This window comes from Aulonocara sp. 'chitande type north' Nkhata Bay, linkage group LG7 (assembly GCF_057382095.1).
Source record: "Aulonocara sp. 'chitande type north' Nkhata Bay isolate Kocher_YH1m ecotype deep benthic linkage group LG7, A_spYH_male_GT1.1, whole genome shotgun sequence".
NCBI lineage: Eukaryota > Metazoa > Chordata > Actinopteri > Cichliformes > Cichlidae > Aulonocara > Aulonocara sp. 'chitande type north' Nkhata Bay.
The window spans coordinates 48600113-48619072 of record NC_141350.1 but is presented as its reverse complement, the minus strand read 5'-3'; the positions used below and the strand labels follow the sequence as shown (position 1 = coordinate 48619072).

Below are 18960 nucleotides of genomic sequence, written 5' to 3'. Positions count from 1 at the left end.
TGAAAAATAGTTTGGAATGTCAGCAACAATTCATTAAGTTGTGGAGGAAAGAAATGCTAACCTAATTTACATGCAGGATCATTGATTTCATGATAATATCCTGGCAAACAGTCACAAACATCTTAAATCTCTTTGCAATAGGTGGCTATGCTTTGATTCATGTGAAAAGTGTGTTTGTGTGGATGTGCTGGCATCTGTTTATAGTACAGCTGTGTTGCCACAATTAATTACCCATAAAATGATGCAGTTATTCATTAGTCAGCCTGCAGTGAAGCTAATGATGTCAGTTTAGCCATGGGAACCTCAAACTGATTTCCAGTCTAATCACCACTCCATGGGAAACAGTGTGTAGGGGGGTTGTGCTTTTCTCGAAAATGTTTAGATCTGTGATGAATCAGTCTACTTCCTGTTTTCAGGTTAGATGAAGAGTTTCACACTTTCACTGTTAAAAACATCCCAACCTTGGGTGCCTCTGGGATTAATTGAGCTGATGATCTGATGGGACATTCTTCCTGGATTCATACAGAAATTATTACTTTGAGATGACGACTGTGAAACAGCCAGGGCTTTCATAGTCTTTACTCTCCTTTCTATCCTTATAGGATCACGTAAATTTTAATAACTCAGACAAATCATGGTCGCATCTCCTCGTCTTAATTCCTTATGGTTGCCCCATGTCCTTCAAACCCTCAGGCCTGATCATTCTCTAGCTTTTCTTCTGTGAACTGTTCATCCTCTGTTCTGTCACTAGCCTTTCAGACTCTAATTAGAGAACCTCATACATGTCTCTACCTGCTACATCTCCACCAGCAGCAGCATTTTGACTCTCACCACTACAATTTTGCAATTCCCTCCTGCTATGTGGTTTAGCAGATTAGTCAACACACGAAACACTCTGTACTTCAGTGAATTATGTTCAGTTGTTTCTGCTTTTAATTTTGGACATTAATAATATACAGCTTTCTGCAGATAGTAAACATTGATGAAAAACCCTAAATTGCAGGACACTGCATTGACCTTCAAAATGCAGTTCCAGTTTTTATTTAAGGGGGTCAAAACATTGGGTGTAAATTGGACACAGTGGGGTGTACTTCCTTATAATAAAATTGTTGTGCAGACACAAGGTCAGCATGTTCGTTGCTAGAAGTTATTTCATTCCATTCACTTGTTCTGTTTGGCTTGTTGGGGTCAAAATGAGCTGTCTCATTTTATTCTCACTGGAAGAGAAAAACAGACAAAAAAACAATGAATGAATCCAGTCTGGGGCCTTTCTGTGTGGGGCTTGCATGTTTCTTTGTGTCTGTTTTGTCTTGGTATTCTGGCTTCCTCCCACAGTCTGTGTGGCATCAGGTTAATGAGTGATTCTAAATTGTTGGCTGTAGGTGTGTATGAATGGTTGTCTGTCTCTCTATGATCTGTAGCATACTGGCACATCTCACCCCATTGCCGTGACCCTGAACTGGATAACCAGAACAAATTGGATGGATGAATTGATGGATAGATGGATAAATAAAAAATGATATGCTTGAAAACGCTGCTACAAAAAGTATTTCACAGATTTTGGCTGCTTCTATTATATTGGAATGTTTAGTATTAGTAATATTACCCTTCCTAAGCTACTTTATTGGGCTTTCTTTCAATTTCTTTTAATTTTTCATCCATCTGTATAAACACAGTTTGAATTTGCTACGATAACTGCAGGAGGCTTCGTCTCCACGTCTTGATTTTGAAGGGTGAACTTCCATCTTTAAACTCTAGAGGCGCTGTAGGAGCTTTTCCACCGGAAGTACCTCATGTCTGCTCTATTGTGGTGAACTTTCACCTTAGGCTGTGCACGCTGGAAGAAATGGAAACTCAGTGAAGCAACGTGGGCAGGGATATATTAAACAATTATTTCTTGAATTTAGTGTCGCTGAAGCTTTTCCTCCTAATCTTTTGTTCCGCCTGGACTTAATAATCCGACGCGGCTCAAAGGTGAGCACCTCCTGTCTGTGAAAATGTGAGTTTGTTTACAAGCTGCTGACGGTTCACAGTGAAGCTAACTGTCCTGAAAGTAGCCCAATATTTTTTCTTGTGGATTTAACATCGTATGCTATTTCATTTGGCATTTTCATCTAACAAGTGTGTCTGTTTTGTAAACCTGAATGCTTTAAAAGCTAATTTTTAAGCTAGCATTAACCCAGTATAACGATAACAAAAAATTGTATCCTGTAGAAGTCGCAGGAAAAAAACGAGACTCCCAGGAAGTAAATAAACATAATTAACTATCATAGGATCTAAGATTTAAGCTGTAAACAACCAGAGGAGGGGAAGAGACAGTAATGTTAACTCAGCCATTGCTTTGTTACAGATGGGGAAGGCGCCGAAGAAGAGGAGCCTTGCTGACAAGGTGCGAAAGACCAAAACCTCCTCTGAGATCAAAAACAACCCGTTTGAGGTGAAAATCAACAGAAAGAAATTTGATGTCCTGGGGAGAAAAAGCAAGCATGATGTGGGTCTGCCCGGTGTATCTCGATCCAAAGCCGTCAATAAGGTAAGAGACAGCCCCTATTATGTTTTAATGAACTCACCTGACCTTGTGTTCAGGTGTGAGCTCACTTTAGAGGGATTTGCTGATGCTCAGTACTGTTTTATTAAATTGTATTCATATTTTTGGAAAGACCAGTTACACTGCATTGCGCGACCGTCAGTGCTGAAAACTATTTATCTAAACATCGTGTAAATCATATATGAATTTAACTATTAACTATATCTTTTTATGTTTTGTGTTTTCAAGTCCTAAACTGAAGACTTCCTGCTAACTTGACCTTTAACTTGACAGTTAAAAGTAGAGCTGGGCGATATGAGATTTTTTCATATCACGATATGTTTTTTTTTCCATTTCAGGCGATAACGATATCTATCACGATATAAGCCAAATAACTGTTTTTGTAAGATTTAAATGTGCCGTTGCTCACAAGTAAAATGTGAAATAATCAGCAGCTTGTTTTTATTTAAATATTTATTTCCCATAATAAGTTCAACAGGGTAGATGTACTTAAGGAACATGAGACTTTTTCAGATAAATAAAGGCAAATATTGCAAACTACACAAAAGGCAGCCGCTAAAGCGTTTAAGTTTCAAAATAGAACAAACGAAACAGACTAAATTGTCAATTCCACTTAGAAACAAAATATTAATTCTAAAAATAAATCTTAGTTTGTTTAACAGAAGAACAGACAAAACTGACTAACTTTTGTCAATATCAAATAAACTGAGAACTAAAAGGAAATTCTCAATCTCTCCTTGTTGTATAGCTTAGCTTTTCAAACAGTTTTAACAGTTACTTTAGTCTGACAAAAGCCGAATGACGAATTAGCGCTTCCAGTCAGAGACTGAGGCTACGTCCACACGTACACGGGTATTTTTGAAAACGGAGATTTTCCGTTTCCGTTTTAAAAAATAATCCCGTCCACACATAAAGGCAGAAATGAAGGAAAACGCTGCTATGAACATGCCAAAGCAGCAGGTGGCGCTAGATTCCTAACCGTGCAGAAATGTTGGCCAATCAGAAGTCTAGAAGCCTCGGTGGGAAAAAGTAAACAAAGCTGCGGCATAGAAGCAGAACCGAGTCGTATGTGTGGACGGACAGTAACTGTGTGTATATGTAAGCATTTAAACACTGCAGAGAGTAGAATTAACAGTAGCAGTATTGTAGAAATTCATTTCACCGAAACAATAACGCGGCGCACAGTGTGACGCATGCACCAGTTTATTGTATTTCCAGACTTGCTTTCAGCACAATTTACAGTGCACGCTACTCTGTTTTTTGTCAGACTTGAAATAGCCGAAATACCTTCACACTACGGACCTTCTTTGGCTCTTCCGTTCGACAATCTCTCCGGCGTTGGAACCATCATCTGTTTTCTCTTCGGTCACGCTCGGTTGATTTTTCTAGTCGGCACACTCATTTCCTCCATTACGCGCTGGCTGCTTCCCAAACAAACACATGTGCGGCTTGGCACTTGTGCTGTACGTAACAAGTCACGCGACGTGACGCTGCGGCTGTGATTGGTTCGGCTCTGCGCTACTTAATTTGGATTGGCTGACCTTTTTTTTTTTTTTTTTTTAAGAGGACAAGAGCGGCGAGGTCTATCGCGATAGCTTAATTTCTCTATCGAGTAAAAGTTATATCGCGATACATATCGTTATCGTTCTATCGCCCAGCTCTAGTTAAAAGCTTTTCAAGGTTCAAGGTTCTTTATTTGTCACATGCATAGTTATACAAGTATAACACACAGTGAAATGTAGCCTGACACGCTCCTCGACATGTGCAAAAAAATTGGGGTGGGGGGGGGGGGCGGTGTAGAGGAAGAACATTATATATATATATATATATATATATATATATATAGTATATAGTATATACATTGGGTGAATGTGCAGTAGTAGCAGCAAGCAGGTGAATTCTGTACATTAATATGAATAGACATCTGAATAGACATTTTCTTACCTGTTTTGTATATAAGCTCTGCTGCCTAAGCCAAAATCTCCAAAGATCCAGAGAACTGAAGCCACAAACTTTTCTGTTCTGGCAGCGTTTGCTCACAGCTCGCTGTGCATTTAACACTATCTGTGCTGTGAAGCCTGGTGCTCACACAGTCATGCTGGGAGAGGGACTTTCTGCAGGAGTCACTGAGAGGGTTGTAAGAACAGAGAGAGCCGTGAACTGGTCTAAATACAAGCAGAAGTGCTAAGAAAAGTAAAATCTTCATCATTTGTTGTTTCTAATTTGTGTGATTTATTATTATTTTTTGTTTTTTAAATTGATAGGGTTTAGGCAGCTTGTAATTAATAAGCAGTTCTTTTTTTAATTTATAGAGAAAAGAGACCCTGCTGAAGGAATACAAACAGAAGAACAGATGCAGCAAATTTATTGACAGACGTTTTGGAGAGTATGACACCAAGATGGCACCCGAAGACAAAATTCTCCAGAGGTTCACGATGGAGAGACAGGTCAGTGATGCGATGTGTTTATTGCTGCCTGAAAGGACACATTGATCATCAGGTTGTGAAATAAAGAATAGATAAAATAAGCCAAGCATTTAGTGATTAACATGATTTCTTTCTTTTTTGTGTGTGTTACTTTCGTCATTGTGGATATAGCATCAGTCGTTTACTTAATCAGTGTGTACATCCTCCATAACTCATTAGATTTGCTATAAACCAGTCATGATGTGATTCAAGTCCAGACCTGAGAAGTTTAACAAAAAACCTGCATTTAACTTTTTGTGAATTTCAGACATTTTTTTTTCTTTTTTCCAATTAAAAAAAACCAAAGTCTCGTCACTTCCTTTTTATGGCCTGAAATGTTGATTCTAGACCTCTTAGTGAAAGAAACGCCTTGAATATACAATCTGACAAGGACACAAACAACTGGAGACATGACAGCTGAGTAGTTGTTTCTATCAAACTTATTTTGAAGTTTGCCGCATGCATAGATGGTGCATTGTAACGTAAAGCTCAGGTTTGAGGACCCATTCACTGTGTGATGATGAAATTTACATAACTCCCTAGTGGACTCAAAAATGAGAGAAGTAGAGTCGAGGCTTAAGTGACTAAAAAATCTGGTGCATTCTTAAAAAGAGGAAGTATACAGGCCAGCTCTGGACTGGTCAGAAGACCACAGAAGAAGAGTAAAATAGAGGATCATTGAATTCTTTGATGCAGGAAAAACGGTTCTTGTCAAGCCAAGAACGCTCATTTCTGCTTCCAGTGTTATGCTGCAAAATCAGTGCTGTGCCTCAAAGTGTGGATTAATAATGACCCAAAAGAAACATCAGAAGCATCCCAAGACTGTCTGAAGGCAAAGATTTTGATTATGGTCACATAGCCTACTGATTTCATGCCATCTGTGTGTGCTGTTTACTTACTAAAGAGAAAACTGGATACAGGAAGACCCACAATTGCGCAGCATCTGAAGGTGGCTTCAGTAAAGGCCTGATAGATCAATTTTTAGTTTTTCTAATTCCTTTAGAGCCTGTATAAACTAAATGCAGTTTATTCTTCATTGCAGCCTTGGCTCACTTCTAATCTATCACAGCATAATAACGACTGTGTTTAAATACTTGTTGACCTAACTGGTCATGTTAATACTAGACTTACAGGCAAAGCTTTGTCGCTTCTTTTGTCCAAGCTGCATAATGAAAAAAGTGAAAATAAACTGGCTTGTGCACAGATGTACCAAACCTACACCTTCTGTTACTTTGTATTTTATTATTAGCGCGTCCATGAGAAGAAGGACGTGTACAACCTGAATGAGGAGGAAGAGCTGACTCATTATGGCCAGTCTTTGGCTGAAATGGAGAAATTCAATGATGTTGTGAATAGCGATGATGAATCAGAAGAAAAGGGTCTATTGTCTGGTGAGTCTGAGTGCCAGATGAAGGGATTTTTTCCACATCTACATGGTTCTTATATTCCTGTTGTACCTTGAATCCATTTTCATTTAAATACTTTGATATTTTAATAGTCACTGTTTGTTATCCTCCAGATAAGCTCACCTTGATATGGGGGGAATTAATGTTAATTAATTTTCCTGCATATTCCCAAACATGTTGCCCATCTTTTTTCATTCCCAGCCCACAGCTTGGAGTGAACACGAGTGTTATTATAGATGACAGAGCTTGCATTTATTAGTGACATTATTTTTCTTTCACACCTAGCTGAGCTCACTGCGTCCCACTTCGGAGGAGGAGGTGGTCTCCTCAGGAAGAAGGCATTGGGGGAGGAGGAGGAGGGAGGCCAGAGGGCAAAATCCAGGCAGGAGCTCATTGAAGAGCTCATCCAGAAGTCCAAGCAGGAGAAGGTAAGGCTTCGGTCCTGCTGATGGATTTTGGCCCATGCTGCCTTTGCCTGTCATATTGTTGCACATTACAGACTTTGCTAAACTGCTAAGGGCTGATGTCTGGGGCTTGTTTTCAGAGGGAACGCCAGGTGCAGAGAGAGGAGGCCCAGGAGCTGACCGAGAAGCTGGATCAAGACTGGAAGAACATACAGTCTCTGATGGTGAAAAAGACGCCCAAAGCTGACAAACAGGAGGAGAAACCCAAAGTAGGAATACACAAATGAGTCTGCAAAAAGACCATTCCACCCAGATGTGTGTGTGTGTGTGTGTGTGTGGTTTTTTTTGTAATAAATACCTTTTGCTTCATGTTTGTGTTTTCTAGCTGGAGGAATATGACATGATGGTCAGAGAGCTCGGCTTTGAGATGAAGGCTCAGCCCTCAGAGAAGATGAAAACTCCAGAGGAGCTAGCCAAGGAAGAGAGAGAGAAGCTGCAGAAACTCGAGGTACATTTGCTCTGTGGAAATTTGCCTTGTTGTCTGCAGCTGTCAAGCACTTTGATATTATTGTCTGTGAAGGTTCTCAGTCATCCAGGTCATCGTAGTCAAAGGAGCTTGCAAAGAAAAGCGTCTGGACTTCTTTAAGTTGCAACTTAAAGAAGTCCAGACGCTTTTCTTTGCAAGCTCCTTTGACCACTTTGATGTTAATCGCCTGATCTTTCTTTGTTTTTTTTCCTTTTTAATTGAAATCAGGTTTTATTCTCAGTCTTTAAAAAGAGAAAATACCTCTTGATAGACACATCATTTTAATGCAAAGACATCACTGTCCCAATAAATCGAGCTCTCAGCTAACAGGAGCCATGTAGAAAAGATGCTGGAAAGCCACATTGTAGCATTATACGATGCAGCTCTTACATTTTGACAGGAGAAGTAGCTTCTTGCTCTTATGACAGTCACGTCAAAGGCAGCATTCAAATGCGGTTTGACCTTGTGAGATCTAAGTACCTGTAATCCTTAACCCCTTCCCTATCCTATCAGAATCTGTGATTAGTTTTTCTCCTTTCAAAAGTCTTCCCCTAAGTTTGGGAATCATGGGACAATGTAACTAACAGAAACCAATAACTGTACAGGTTTTCCAAAAAAAGCAGCTTTGCTGTTCTCCAGATTGCAGGGTTTTGAGTTACGGTCACCTGAGATCGCCTTGAGATTTTACTTCAATGGTGAATTTAATTAGAGAAGTAATTGATAACGACCAGTTCCCATCATCTGATCTTTCTACAGGCTGACCGTCTCAGGAGGATGATGGGAGAGGAAGTCGTGGAAGGTGCACAAAGTCAGATTCACTTCTCTGCTGATGACCTCAATGACGGCTTCGTTCTGGATAAGCATGACAAGAAGACTCTGGCTTATCAGGTGTGAGACGACACAATGCACAACAGTTTTGTTACTTTGGGTTATTCCTCCTAGTATGACTGTTGATTTTTATCTTAATGTGTTATTCCTGTCCATAGGATGGAAAATGGAACATGGGGGAGGAGGAAGAAGAAGAAGAAGAAGATGAGGCTGAAGATGAAGAAGGAGAGGGCGAGAGCAGTGAGGAACAGGAATCGGATGCAGAGGAGGATGAAGTTGAGGAAGAAGAAGAAGAGGAGGAGGAGGAAGAAGAGGAGGGAAGTGGTGAAGATGATGGCCACTCAGACCTCGAGTCTGAGCAAGAAAGCGAAAATGAGGAGGAGGAAGAGGCCAGCCCCAAGCCGAAGAAGACTCTCAGCAAAGAGGAAGTGAAGGCCCAGCAGGAGGCAGCCAAAGCAGAGCTCCCATACACATTTGCTGGTACCAGAATTTATTACTCATTAAAATAAAATAAAAAAAGGCAGATTAGTGTCATGTTTAGTTATAGTTAGTTCTTTCCCTTACAAAATATCCAATACTGTATTGTTCTTCTTCTTCCTCTCACAGCCCCTGAGAGCTACAACGATCTGAAGGATATGCTACGTGGTCACACCTCTGACAACCAGCGCCTCATTGTGGCCAGAACTCAAAAGAGCAACCACCCCAGTTTGGCTGTAGGCAATAAACTCAAACTGCAGGTACAGTTACAGAGTTGGATGCACATGTGTGATGAGTCGGCAGCTTTCACCGTTATGTGAATTCACAGAGCTCTCTCTGTTCCAGAAACTTTTTGGCTTTCTGTTGGAGTACATCGGAGAGCTGGCCACTAGGAGTCCACCTGAACTTAGCACCATTGATAAGCTCATACCGTGAGTTCAGAAAGAGGCTTCAAAATATTTAGTCCTTGAAATAAAGACATTTCTTTACCTTTTGCAAATCCCTCTGCAGCGAGGTGTACGCTCTGTGCCAGATGTTTCCAGATGCAGCCTGTAAGGCTATGCAGAGCATCCTCGGAGATGCCGCTCATAGCATGGAAGAGACGCTTGAGGTCAAAGGTCACGCAGCTTTCCCTACACTAGACATGGTATGAATTACTTACTTTGATTGTGGTAAATGTTTGATGTTCACCGTGGTGTTTATAGATTTTGGAGTCTTTAAATGTCAGCTCATTCAGGGACTGACTGATTCGTAGGCCTGCGCCATTCTCGCTTCAGGTAGAATCAATGTTTGAATCAATGTTAAGACCTTCCAGTGTTATATAAAGAAAACTAGTGATTCATCTTTAAGCAATAGAGCTTCTTACAGTTTGATTTCATCCCAGCTGATTTTGATCAGTGCTTGTACCGTGACCTCTTAACACACTACACAGAACTTTTAACTCAGCTGCACTGCGTGCGTGAGTGAGTAATACTGCCATGTTAGTCATGAGAGGCTGATTGAAAGTACTGGTTCTAAAATGTATATATTTCTAAAGAGCAGGTAGATTCTCTCTATATAATCTGTTAACTTATTATCATTGTCTCTGAATGATGGATTGAGCAGTGGCCCATTTCCTGTTGTGGGGATCATTGTGTGTCAGGCTATGATGATGAGTAGGCCGCAGTGGTTGCACTGAAACAAAGTTTAGCCTGGTTTAAATGGTTTCTTTAGTAATTTGATTTAGTTTTGATGAAAAATCAATCTGCACTGTAAATATTGCTCACTAACCCACTGCTGTGATTAAAAGGGGAATAAAATGAGAGTTGACTGCCAATCTGTTTAAAGGCCTGTTATTTGTGCCTCCGTCGCTCAGTCATCCCTCACAGTAAAAGCCAGCAAGGCATGCTGCGAATCATTCACTCTGCTGCCCTGAGCCTGGGGTAAGAACTGAAGAAGAGCTGGATGAGCTTACTTTTATCAGATCCTCTCTTTGCTGATCTGATTCTGGCAACTCAACAATCAGACACTGTTCAAACTGATATTAGTCAAAATGTAACTAGGACTGTGTAGAAGTGCAACTGTTTTCTTAAAAGATTTAATAGACGTTTAACGTTTGATGTGTTATGTTCAGGATTTAAGTGAATGCTTTGGACTTTGTCCCAGATGTTTTTAAAGTAGGATTAGTAAAATTAATTCTCTAATGTAAAGACACTTATTATTGTATATGTTGCACCTTCATTTGTATATTTCCTTCTTTTTTAAGCTCATCTACCTTAAGGTGACAGCCCTGCTGTTTCCTACCTCAGACTTCAGGCACCCAGTTACAACTCCAGCGCTGCTTTTCATCAGCCAGGCTCTCACCAAGGTACAAACAGACATTTTAATATTTTTACATATCTTTTAATATCTGTGTTGTTTGAGCAGTTTGGGATCTTATCGAGTGTTGAACTTGCCTAGCTGCTACCGTGTGTGTGTGTGTGTGTGTGTGTGTGTGTGTGTGTGTGTGTGTGTGTGTGTCATTAATTACTTTTCTGTGGAACTTCAGAAAACAGTTGCTGTTAAATGTCAGGAGGCCATCACATTGAATCCTGGTAGTCCTTTCTATGTTACCAACAGACATACACGTGCACATATTTTGTCCTTTCCATACACACACGAATGCTTACCCACACATCACTTGAGGCTACAATTCTAAACAGGTAAAAATCAGAAGTTAAATCAAAATAATATTTAGAATAGACCTGTTCAAAATGCCAAATATACACTAGATGACAATCTCTCTCTTTTCATTGTTCTTGCTAGAATTGTACCAAATAGACATTAAGCCTCGGTTGCAAATTAACCAAATGCATATATATCAGAATCAGAATCAGAATACTTTATTAATCCCGAGGGAAATTAGGGTTACAGCAGGCAGCACGCTAATGGCGCATGCGCACTTACAAAGGAACCTTCTGACCAACTTTACACAAACATCACATTGGGGAGACATGTCAGGAAGGTAGGCTGATAGGAAAAAACAACGAAAATACACTACATGAGGTAAGAGGAGGAGAAAAAAAACTCCACTCAGACTGAGCTCCTAGTGGGAGAACAGTTTGATAACAGAAAAAACAAAAAAAATTAATTTAGCATAGCGTTAGTAAACTTTTCCAAAGATCATGAAATGATGAGGGACGAAGTCCATGCTCCTTGTTATGTGAACATTCTGTAAGTTATTTGAAACAAATATGTGTTTGAGTTTGACAAACGCATTTTCTTTCCAGATCTGTCTCTCTGTGTACAGTAATCCTGAATCTTGTGTGCTTGTGTCTATGTCTTGTAATTTTTCAGTGCCCAGTGAGATCATTACAGGACCTAACATCAGGTTTAGTTCTGTGCTCTCTGGGAGTGGAGTATGTCTCTTTTTCAAAGCGCTTCCTGCCTGAGCTCATCAACTTCCTGGTTGGGACGCTACACCTGGCAGTGCAGGACAAGGCATCTTTGGGTATGACACTTTTATACGGCAGGTATGCTTTGTTAAGGTGTGAAACTGACCTGACATACTCTGACATTGTGTTGCAGGTTACATTGTGGTGCCACCCTTCAGAGCATCAGGAAAATACAGCGATCTTTTAGTGCTGTCATCGTCAGAGTCCTGCAGGAGCTGGAGCAAAAAAAGCCTCCCACTCTCTGCTACTCAGCAGCTGGACCTCGAAAACGACCCTGATAGAGATACCCACAGGTAAAACATGACCCTGCTTGTTCAGTCAAGTCTAGTTCAATGCTTCTTTAATTCTTAAACAAGCACTGGGCATTATTAAAATGGTCCAATACAAATAATCGCTTTGGCTGTTCTATGTAGATTAGAAAATATCTGCATTTATCCCTAAAATTGTGAAATTAAGTGTTATAGCAGCCAAAAAATGGACAGCAGCTTAGCTTAATAATATAAATACAATATAGATACTGTACAGTAGAGTTAGCTGTAAAGTAGTGAGGTGAAGTAAGGTTTTCCAAAAATCAAAGCAAACAAACAAGAAACCCTCCACAAACAGATGAAACCAGTGTAACTTTGGACATAAATCAAGATGAAATATCTCGGTTGGTTTTGAAGGGTTAGTGAAGTTAGTTGAATTATAACACTGGCAACGTCTTTTAGAAGAGTTTGGGGTAAGTTGTTCTTAATGAAAGTGCTGATTCAGGGTCATTCAGTGAGACTGTTGCTGTAATTTGGTAAGGAGAAGACAAAACTGCAGCCAATAGACTGTATTAGCCTTTTCCATTAGCCGATGTGCCATGCTGCATGTGAATAATCCTAATAAAGACCTTTAGAGGGGAAGAGTGACGTGCAGAATTACGTTTGATCATCACCTGTTGCCAGCGGAGTTGTTCAGCTGTTTTCCAGCTGAGACTCCAACCACAAAACCTCCTGGTAAGAACATGGAGGATGGATGCAGACACGCGGTTTATGCCAAAATTAGAAAATTTCTTTGTTAGAGTAGCCGAATAAAACAACAACAAATCTGTAAATCTAGGAGTGCCATTGTTGACTATTGAAAGTGTAGTATGTATGATAACCATGTAATAACAGAGATTAACACGTTCCTGGAGACAGTTATAGGCACAGTGGGAGGACAGAGAGGGAGTGTGAGAAAATCCTTTGTCTTCTCCTTCACACTGTTCATGATCAGTTTGGATCACCAAAAAGGAAATAATTAGATTAAAAAAAACGGAGCCACATTAAAAAAAGTTAATTTGTTGGTTTTTTTGTCTTTTTTTTCCTGTAAGGACAAAACTGAAGCACACAAGCGTGCATTCATACGCATCTTCTCTGTAACTGGCTGCATGTTCCACAGTGCTAATGCAATTATTGTGTGATAAACATGCTCATTATTATTACAGCCACCGCTGTTTGCATCTGATAAACCTAAAATAGGCCTTCATACTTGGTTTACCTGGATACGCTGAGTGGCTCAGAGCTGATTTATCCACTTGTGTGAATTCGGGTGAGTCGCCAGCACGGTTTCACACAGCAGCTGGTGTGTGGGCACAAAGCTAAGCTTCAGGCTTCAGCAGATCATGATTGTGCACAGTTTGTCAGAACATACATTTTTATTCATGCTCAACTAAAACGAATACTTATTAATGTATTGTAATGAGTGGTAATTATCGATAACATTTCATTAAACATGCAGAGACATAAATACAGCAGCCACTGGTTGTATTTATGGGGGGAAAAATTTAAAAGAGCCTCCAAAATATGGAGGCCAAGTCAACACCTTGAACTCTATAATGTCCTTCAAACCAGCCCTGAACCATTTCTGCAGTGGGCCTGCGATTGTTCTCAGTGTCATTAGGGAATGCTGTTGCCATAAAGAAGTGTAAATGTGAGGGGTATGGGTGAGAATAACATCCAGATGATGCTGGATGTTAACATGGAACATCCAGGGTTTCTACTCGCCTTCTTCACACTGCCGTCTTTTCCCATAAAAAGGACACATTCACAAAGATGTCCACGCGATCTAAAAGAAGGATACCATTGCAGTGAGATAATCAGTGTTATCCACCTTAGCTTTAATTTCATGGCTGATATATGTATTATTCCAATTTATTCCTTAGTCAGTTTTGAGCTGCTAATCATTTTGATGTACAGTTTACAAAGGGCAGGTCGTGTTTTCCAGTATTTGTGTTCCTAATGACTCAGAATGAGTCTTGATCAAATAGTACTCAGTGAGTCATCTTTAAATCCTGTGCCCTGGGGTCTGATCAAGTCCAGTTCTCCCACAGTGTTATATACGCCACTGCATGAGAGTCCCTCTGCTCAGTTTCATAGTATAATTTCTGCATTCCTTGAGGCCGTACAGTGACACATGCACACAAGCAGCTGTGTGTGAAGAGGCCAGTGGGTGTGGTAATTACTTCTGGGTGATAAAGCAGGCGAGGATAGTGAGTGTACACTGAAGGTTAAAGGGTGTCTAAAATGTGTAAAGATGGAGGCGTGCAGTGTCACACAGAAAATTGAGCTAATGCTTTTAGAGAGGTCAATGACTCCCTGAAGTCTGGAACCCGTGGACGTCACCAAATGCTGCATTTCCTCCTTGAGATGGTCTGGAAGACGATTACCGTAGCTGCCTTCAGCTTCTTGTTTGTGGGTCTTTGTGTCCCGGTTCCAAAAGCAGCCGTATATCCTACAACCCGGCCTCCACCATGTTTGTAATTTGTAGTTCTGAGAGAATGAGGACTTTGATTGATCACTGACTTTTAATGTAGATCCACATGACATTATTTCAATTAACACGTAAAATATCCGTGAAACACTAACTGGATAGGTTCATCCTTCTGATTGTGAGCCTTGGCTTTTGTAGTTCTGAGTGACATTTATAGACAGCAGGCAACAGTTACCGTATGTTTCGGACCATAAGACGCATTAAGCGAAACAAAACGGTCAGATAAGTCAAACTTTCCTCGACTCATTCTTCTTGCTTCCTCCACTTCCGTGCCATTGATTCATTCATGTTAAACTCTCTCGCAGCTGCTCTATTCCCGTGTTGTTGCAGTATATTAATGACTAACCTTGTATTGTGGATGGATTATCTCAGTTGTTCTCCTGACTCTGACTGAAGTTTGGTCCGTTTACAGCATCCTGCCATGCGATTGCATTTGTCTCTAACCATCGGGAACCCTCACATTAACTTTTATCGAGTGGAAAAAAGTTAGCGTTCATCCTCCAGCGTCACTGTGCTTATGTTATGCTAACATAGCTGTGTCGCTAGCAATCACGTCAGCTAGTTCAACTTCAGTAACCCTACAAACATCACTGCTGTTTAGTTTTCTGCCTTCATTTAAACTTTTCATGGATGCCTGGATGTTAAACATAATTGTTGCACCTGGTAAACGCTGATTGTTTTATTAAAGATGAAAGAATTTAGACAGTTTTTAACTCTCAGTGATGCCACAGTGTTCGTTTGACTTTGGGACCTGAAGACGACAGAGTTTAGGACCCGGATTGCTCTTCAAGGCTCCTGACTACGGTAGCCGTAATGCTCAGACAATCCATCAAGCAGTGCGGCTTCATAGCTTACCAAAGTCGTACTAAAACATCTTTTTTGACAGATTTTTAAGCGCTGCGTACCACATAAAATTGGTTCGAGGTCCGTGAGCACAACCAGAATTCAAACATAAAGCACACCGGATTATAAGGCGCACTGTCAATTTTTGAGAAAATGTAAGGATTTTAAGTGTGACTTATAGTCCGGAAAATACGGTACTTGTAAAATCAAATGTTGCGATCTGCACGTGCAGCAGTGTTTGAAAGGAAGTCATATGTGTGAAGTGAGAACTGAGCTTCAGGACCTGAGGTATATAGAGGCTAATTAACATGAGAAAAGTTATAAAACTGAAATGTTCATAATTGTGTTTTTTCACAGGTTAACGTGTTTGTCTACTTGCCTCGACCTGGTGAAGAGGTGCTGCTTGCTCTACAAAGACCTCCCCTCCTTCACACACATCTTTCAGCCAATCAGAACGCTTCTTTCAAAACATCTTTCCACCCAAACATTACCAGAGCCATTACAGGTTAGTTACAGATTTGTGCTGATTTTTTGTTGTTTTGTTTCTTTTTGGGGTTTTTTTTATTTTTATTTTTATCTTAATTGGATGAATTTTCTGTGTTTAGTAACAGTGTTTGTCATTGCAGGAGCTTAGCAGTGAGATCGTGGAGGCCATTAGCAGCACGCCTGTGACTCAGAGTGCGCTTGTTTTTGACAAGAGAAAGCCTATTCCTCTGAAGCTGCTCACGCCCAAGATTGTTGAAGTGTAAGCACCAAAATAAATTGCTCATCCAAATCGAGCAGTTCAGATTGTTCAGGTAGCCAAAGATTGACAATGGATGTCTCCCCTCTTTTTTTAATATTTCGTGTGCCATTTTTGGTTATTATCAGGCTGGACTATGGAAAGAAGCGTGGCAGCACCAGAGAGGAGAGAGAGAAGGAGCGACTAAAGCATAAATACAAGAGGGAGTTTAAGGGCGCTCTGAGAGAGATCAGGAAGGACTCACGCTTCCTGGCCAGAGAGAAGCTCAACGAGGTCATGAACAGGTGTGGATACAACTCCAGCATCTGTTCAGAAATGTTCATGCTTCTCTTAGTAGACGATTTAACTTTTACACATTCTGTGTTTCAGGGATGCAGAGAGAAAGAGAAAAGTGAAAGAGCTAATGGGCAGTCTGGCCACCCAGGAGGGAGAGTGGAAATCCCTGAAGAGGAAGAAGAAGTGAAATATTTAATCTCCACCAGTTCTCCCCATTGTCTGATCATTTTCAAATGGATCTCTCCAGTTCAGCTGTGGATCACATGTATAAGGTTGAAATATATGGAATATACAGCTGAGAGTTCTCTGTCATGATTGCACACCATGTTATCACATATTCCCATGTAGGCGTTTGATGTGACAATTGGATACTGCTGTTGGAAGTGTCAGTCCACAAAGGAACAGAGGAGTGAATATTTTGCTCGCATTTTCCCTTTTTTTAAAAACCAGAAACCATCACAACGTTATGCTGTTGTGTGTGCTGTCAACAGTGGCTATACTTTTCCAATAAAGAAGGTCAGGGTTACTCCCACTATGATAAAAATGTAAATAAATTTACAGCACATGGATCAAGCTGCATCGGTCTTCATTTTAAATGTTTAATGTTCTGTCGTATAAAACACCTGGAAACAGCTGCATGGTCTTCACATTAATGCAGTCCTGCACAAATTGAAAGGTTGTGGTCTTAGCAGGGTTATGGTAATAATTTATTACTTAGCAGCCTTTATTCATAAAAAGCTTAAAAACAAAGTATTTTATTATGTACTAAATATATATTAAATATAACTATTTTTGTTCACTGCAACATGGAAACACGAGGCCGTCAAATGTATCTTTACAAATCCAGTCTGAGTGAAATGATTTGTGCGATTCTGAGAATCGTTTGCCGATGCGGTTCTTGATGATCTCGGTGGTTTATCTCGCTGTGAGTGGATTTTAGAAATCAGGTCGCACGCATCACAGGACAGTTCAAACACTTTGAATTCAGACTGCAGCTGGGCAATTGACACAATACCAAGAACCTGAACAGGAAGCAGGCATTCAGATGATGTGGGTTGGTACACAGACGTTGCGTGTATGGTTTGATTGGTAGGAAGGCAGGAAATGTTGGTTAAAAAGGCTTCGGTGTGGTGTTTAGTGGAGATGAATTTTCTCTTTGAGTTATGTTGCTGTTACATGCAGACACGAACACAACAGCAAGATCTGCTCACGCCTTAGCCGATACAAAAGTTCATTCAGGACTCACATTAGCTTTGGAGCTGTCGTAGCCAGCGTAATATTTTGTTTGGATACATTTCCGCATTTTTCTTAAAAACATGCTCACCCAGTAAATCCTAACCATCTCCAGAAGTGTATTAATGCTGGTGTCCAGCAGTGTTCTGGTCTCCATGCTTGCCCCCACCCTGCTTTTGCTTACCTTGTCCATTTGGGTCATTTTCTCTAGCTGTTTCTCTGTTGATCTTTTTGCAAGCTCTCATCACTGCCAGTCAACTGCATGCTGATCTGAGAGTGGAAGGTTATTGTGCTTACTCCTGTGCACCTTTAGGGAGTCACACTTGCTCATGTATCATCTGTTGTCCTCTTAAACATTAAAGACAGCTGCTACCTAGATCCGTCTCCATGTTGTGCTGATAGGAAGTCTGCTTTAGGAGGCAGACCAGCAGCATCATGCCAGAGAAATCATCTGAATTCTCTGGCTTTCTTGAGACTTTATTATTTAGATATGAGGTTTGATCAAAAATTGCAATCTAGCTGATTTCTGCTTAGAAACTGTGGACTCCTGGATTTAATTAAATTAAAATCTGCTTGGGAGTAGCTGTAGATTCAGTTCTCACTACCAGCAATGATTCTCCATGAGAAACTTGGAATTAGAAGTTGACCTTTGCTCCTGCAATGTTTGAGGACCATGATGGTTGGAGTCGGACTTCCAGCGAGCGGTCTTAGAATAGCAACGTCCCTGGAAAAGCCACCTGGACATGCCTGAGAAAAGGATCTTAAACAGAGATGTGAAGCAGGTAAGCTTCCTGATTTTTATCGGTGTATTAGCTTTTGAGCACAGCTAATACACCGCTTGCCACTGGGTTACTGTTAAATGTGGACGGTGTGACAAAACTAAAACTCGGCTGGGCTGAACGATAAAAACGGAGGATTATCAACTACGGCATGAAAAAAGTGTTGAGGAAACAGCAATATGAATGCTACTTTGTCTAGTGTTTAAGAAAAAAAGGTTAATAAAAATCTAAACAGCATTTAAAAATAGTCAACTATTTCTGCTTTTTTTAGGCTCCTCCCACCAGATAGGCATGCAAGTACAAATATGTACTTTTATCGTTATGGCCCACATGAAATCTGAACCACGCACACTAGTTATCCTGTGCATCTTATTTTCTTTTTACTGTTTTATAGTGCTCACCTGATTTGGTCCAAATGACCAGCCCCCAGAACATGTAGCCTACCCCAGCTTTAGCATGAATATGATGTATGCTTTTCATCAAGTGCATCATAAAACAGTGGGCTACTGCAGCTGTAGACTGATGTGTCATGAACAATAAATACCCACCAAATCCTGCAGGATTAAAAGACATGTTGGCCTCAGTGTTGATGAAGAGTGCTGTCTCTCCAAGGAAGCAAAATGCTGGAAGTGTTAATTGCAAGGACATGCCTTTGTGAGTGCACGTCTGTCTCTTTTTTTCCCTCCCCTCGCACTCTCTAAAGCCTGCAGCTGGAGGGCTGGCTACAGCACATTTTCAAGCCC

At 40.5% G+C, this 18960-nt stretch overlaps 1 protein-coding gene across 2 annotated transcripts; it reads left to right on the top strand.

Annotated features, from left to right (window-relative positions):
- The first annotated feature begins 1797 nt into the window (after positions 1–1797).
- On the top strand, positions 1798–17722 carry nop14 (NOP14 nucleolar protein homolog (yeast)). Of its 2 annotated transcripts, none has more exons than XM_086300924.1 (19): positions 1798–1974; positions 2351–2533; positions 4861–4995; positions 6263–6404; positions 6705–6847; positions 6964–7092; positions 7209–7331; positions 8106–8237; positions 8336–8657; positions 8784–8914; positions 9000–9085; positions 9165–9300; positions 10399–10500; positions 11469–11622; positions 11700–11859; positions 15545–15692; positions 15814–15932; positions 16058–16213; positions 16299–17722. In XM_086300924.1, exons 2-19 carry the CDS (start codon positions 2351–2353, stop codon positions 16390–16392), a joined length of 2595 nt encoding a protein of 864 aa, XP_086157050.1. In that variant the 5' UTR covers positions 1798–1974; the 3' UTR covers positions 16393–17722. The 2 variants fall into 2 exon arrangements, with proteins under 2 accessions (XP_086157050.1, XP_086157052.1); XM_086300926.1 differs by having other exon boundaries at positions 1798–1999.
- Positions 17723–18960: the final 1238 nt, after the last annotated feature.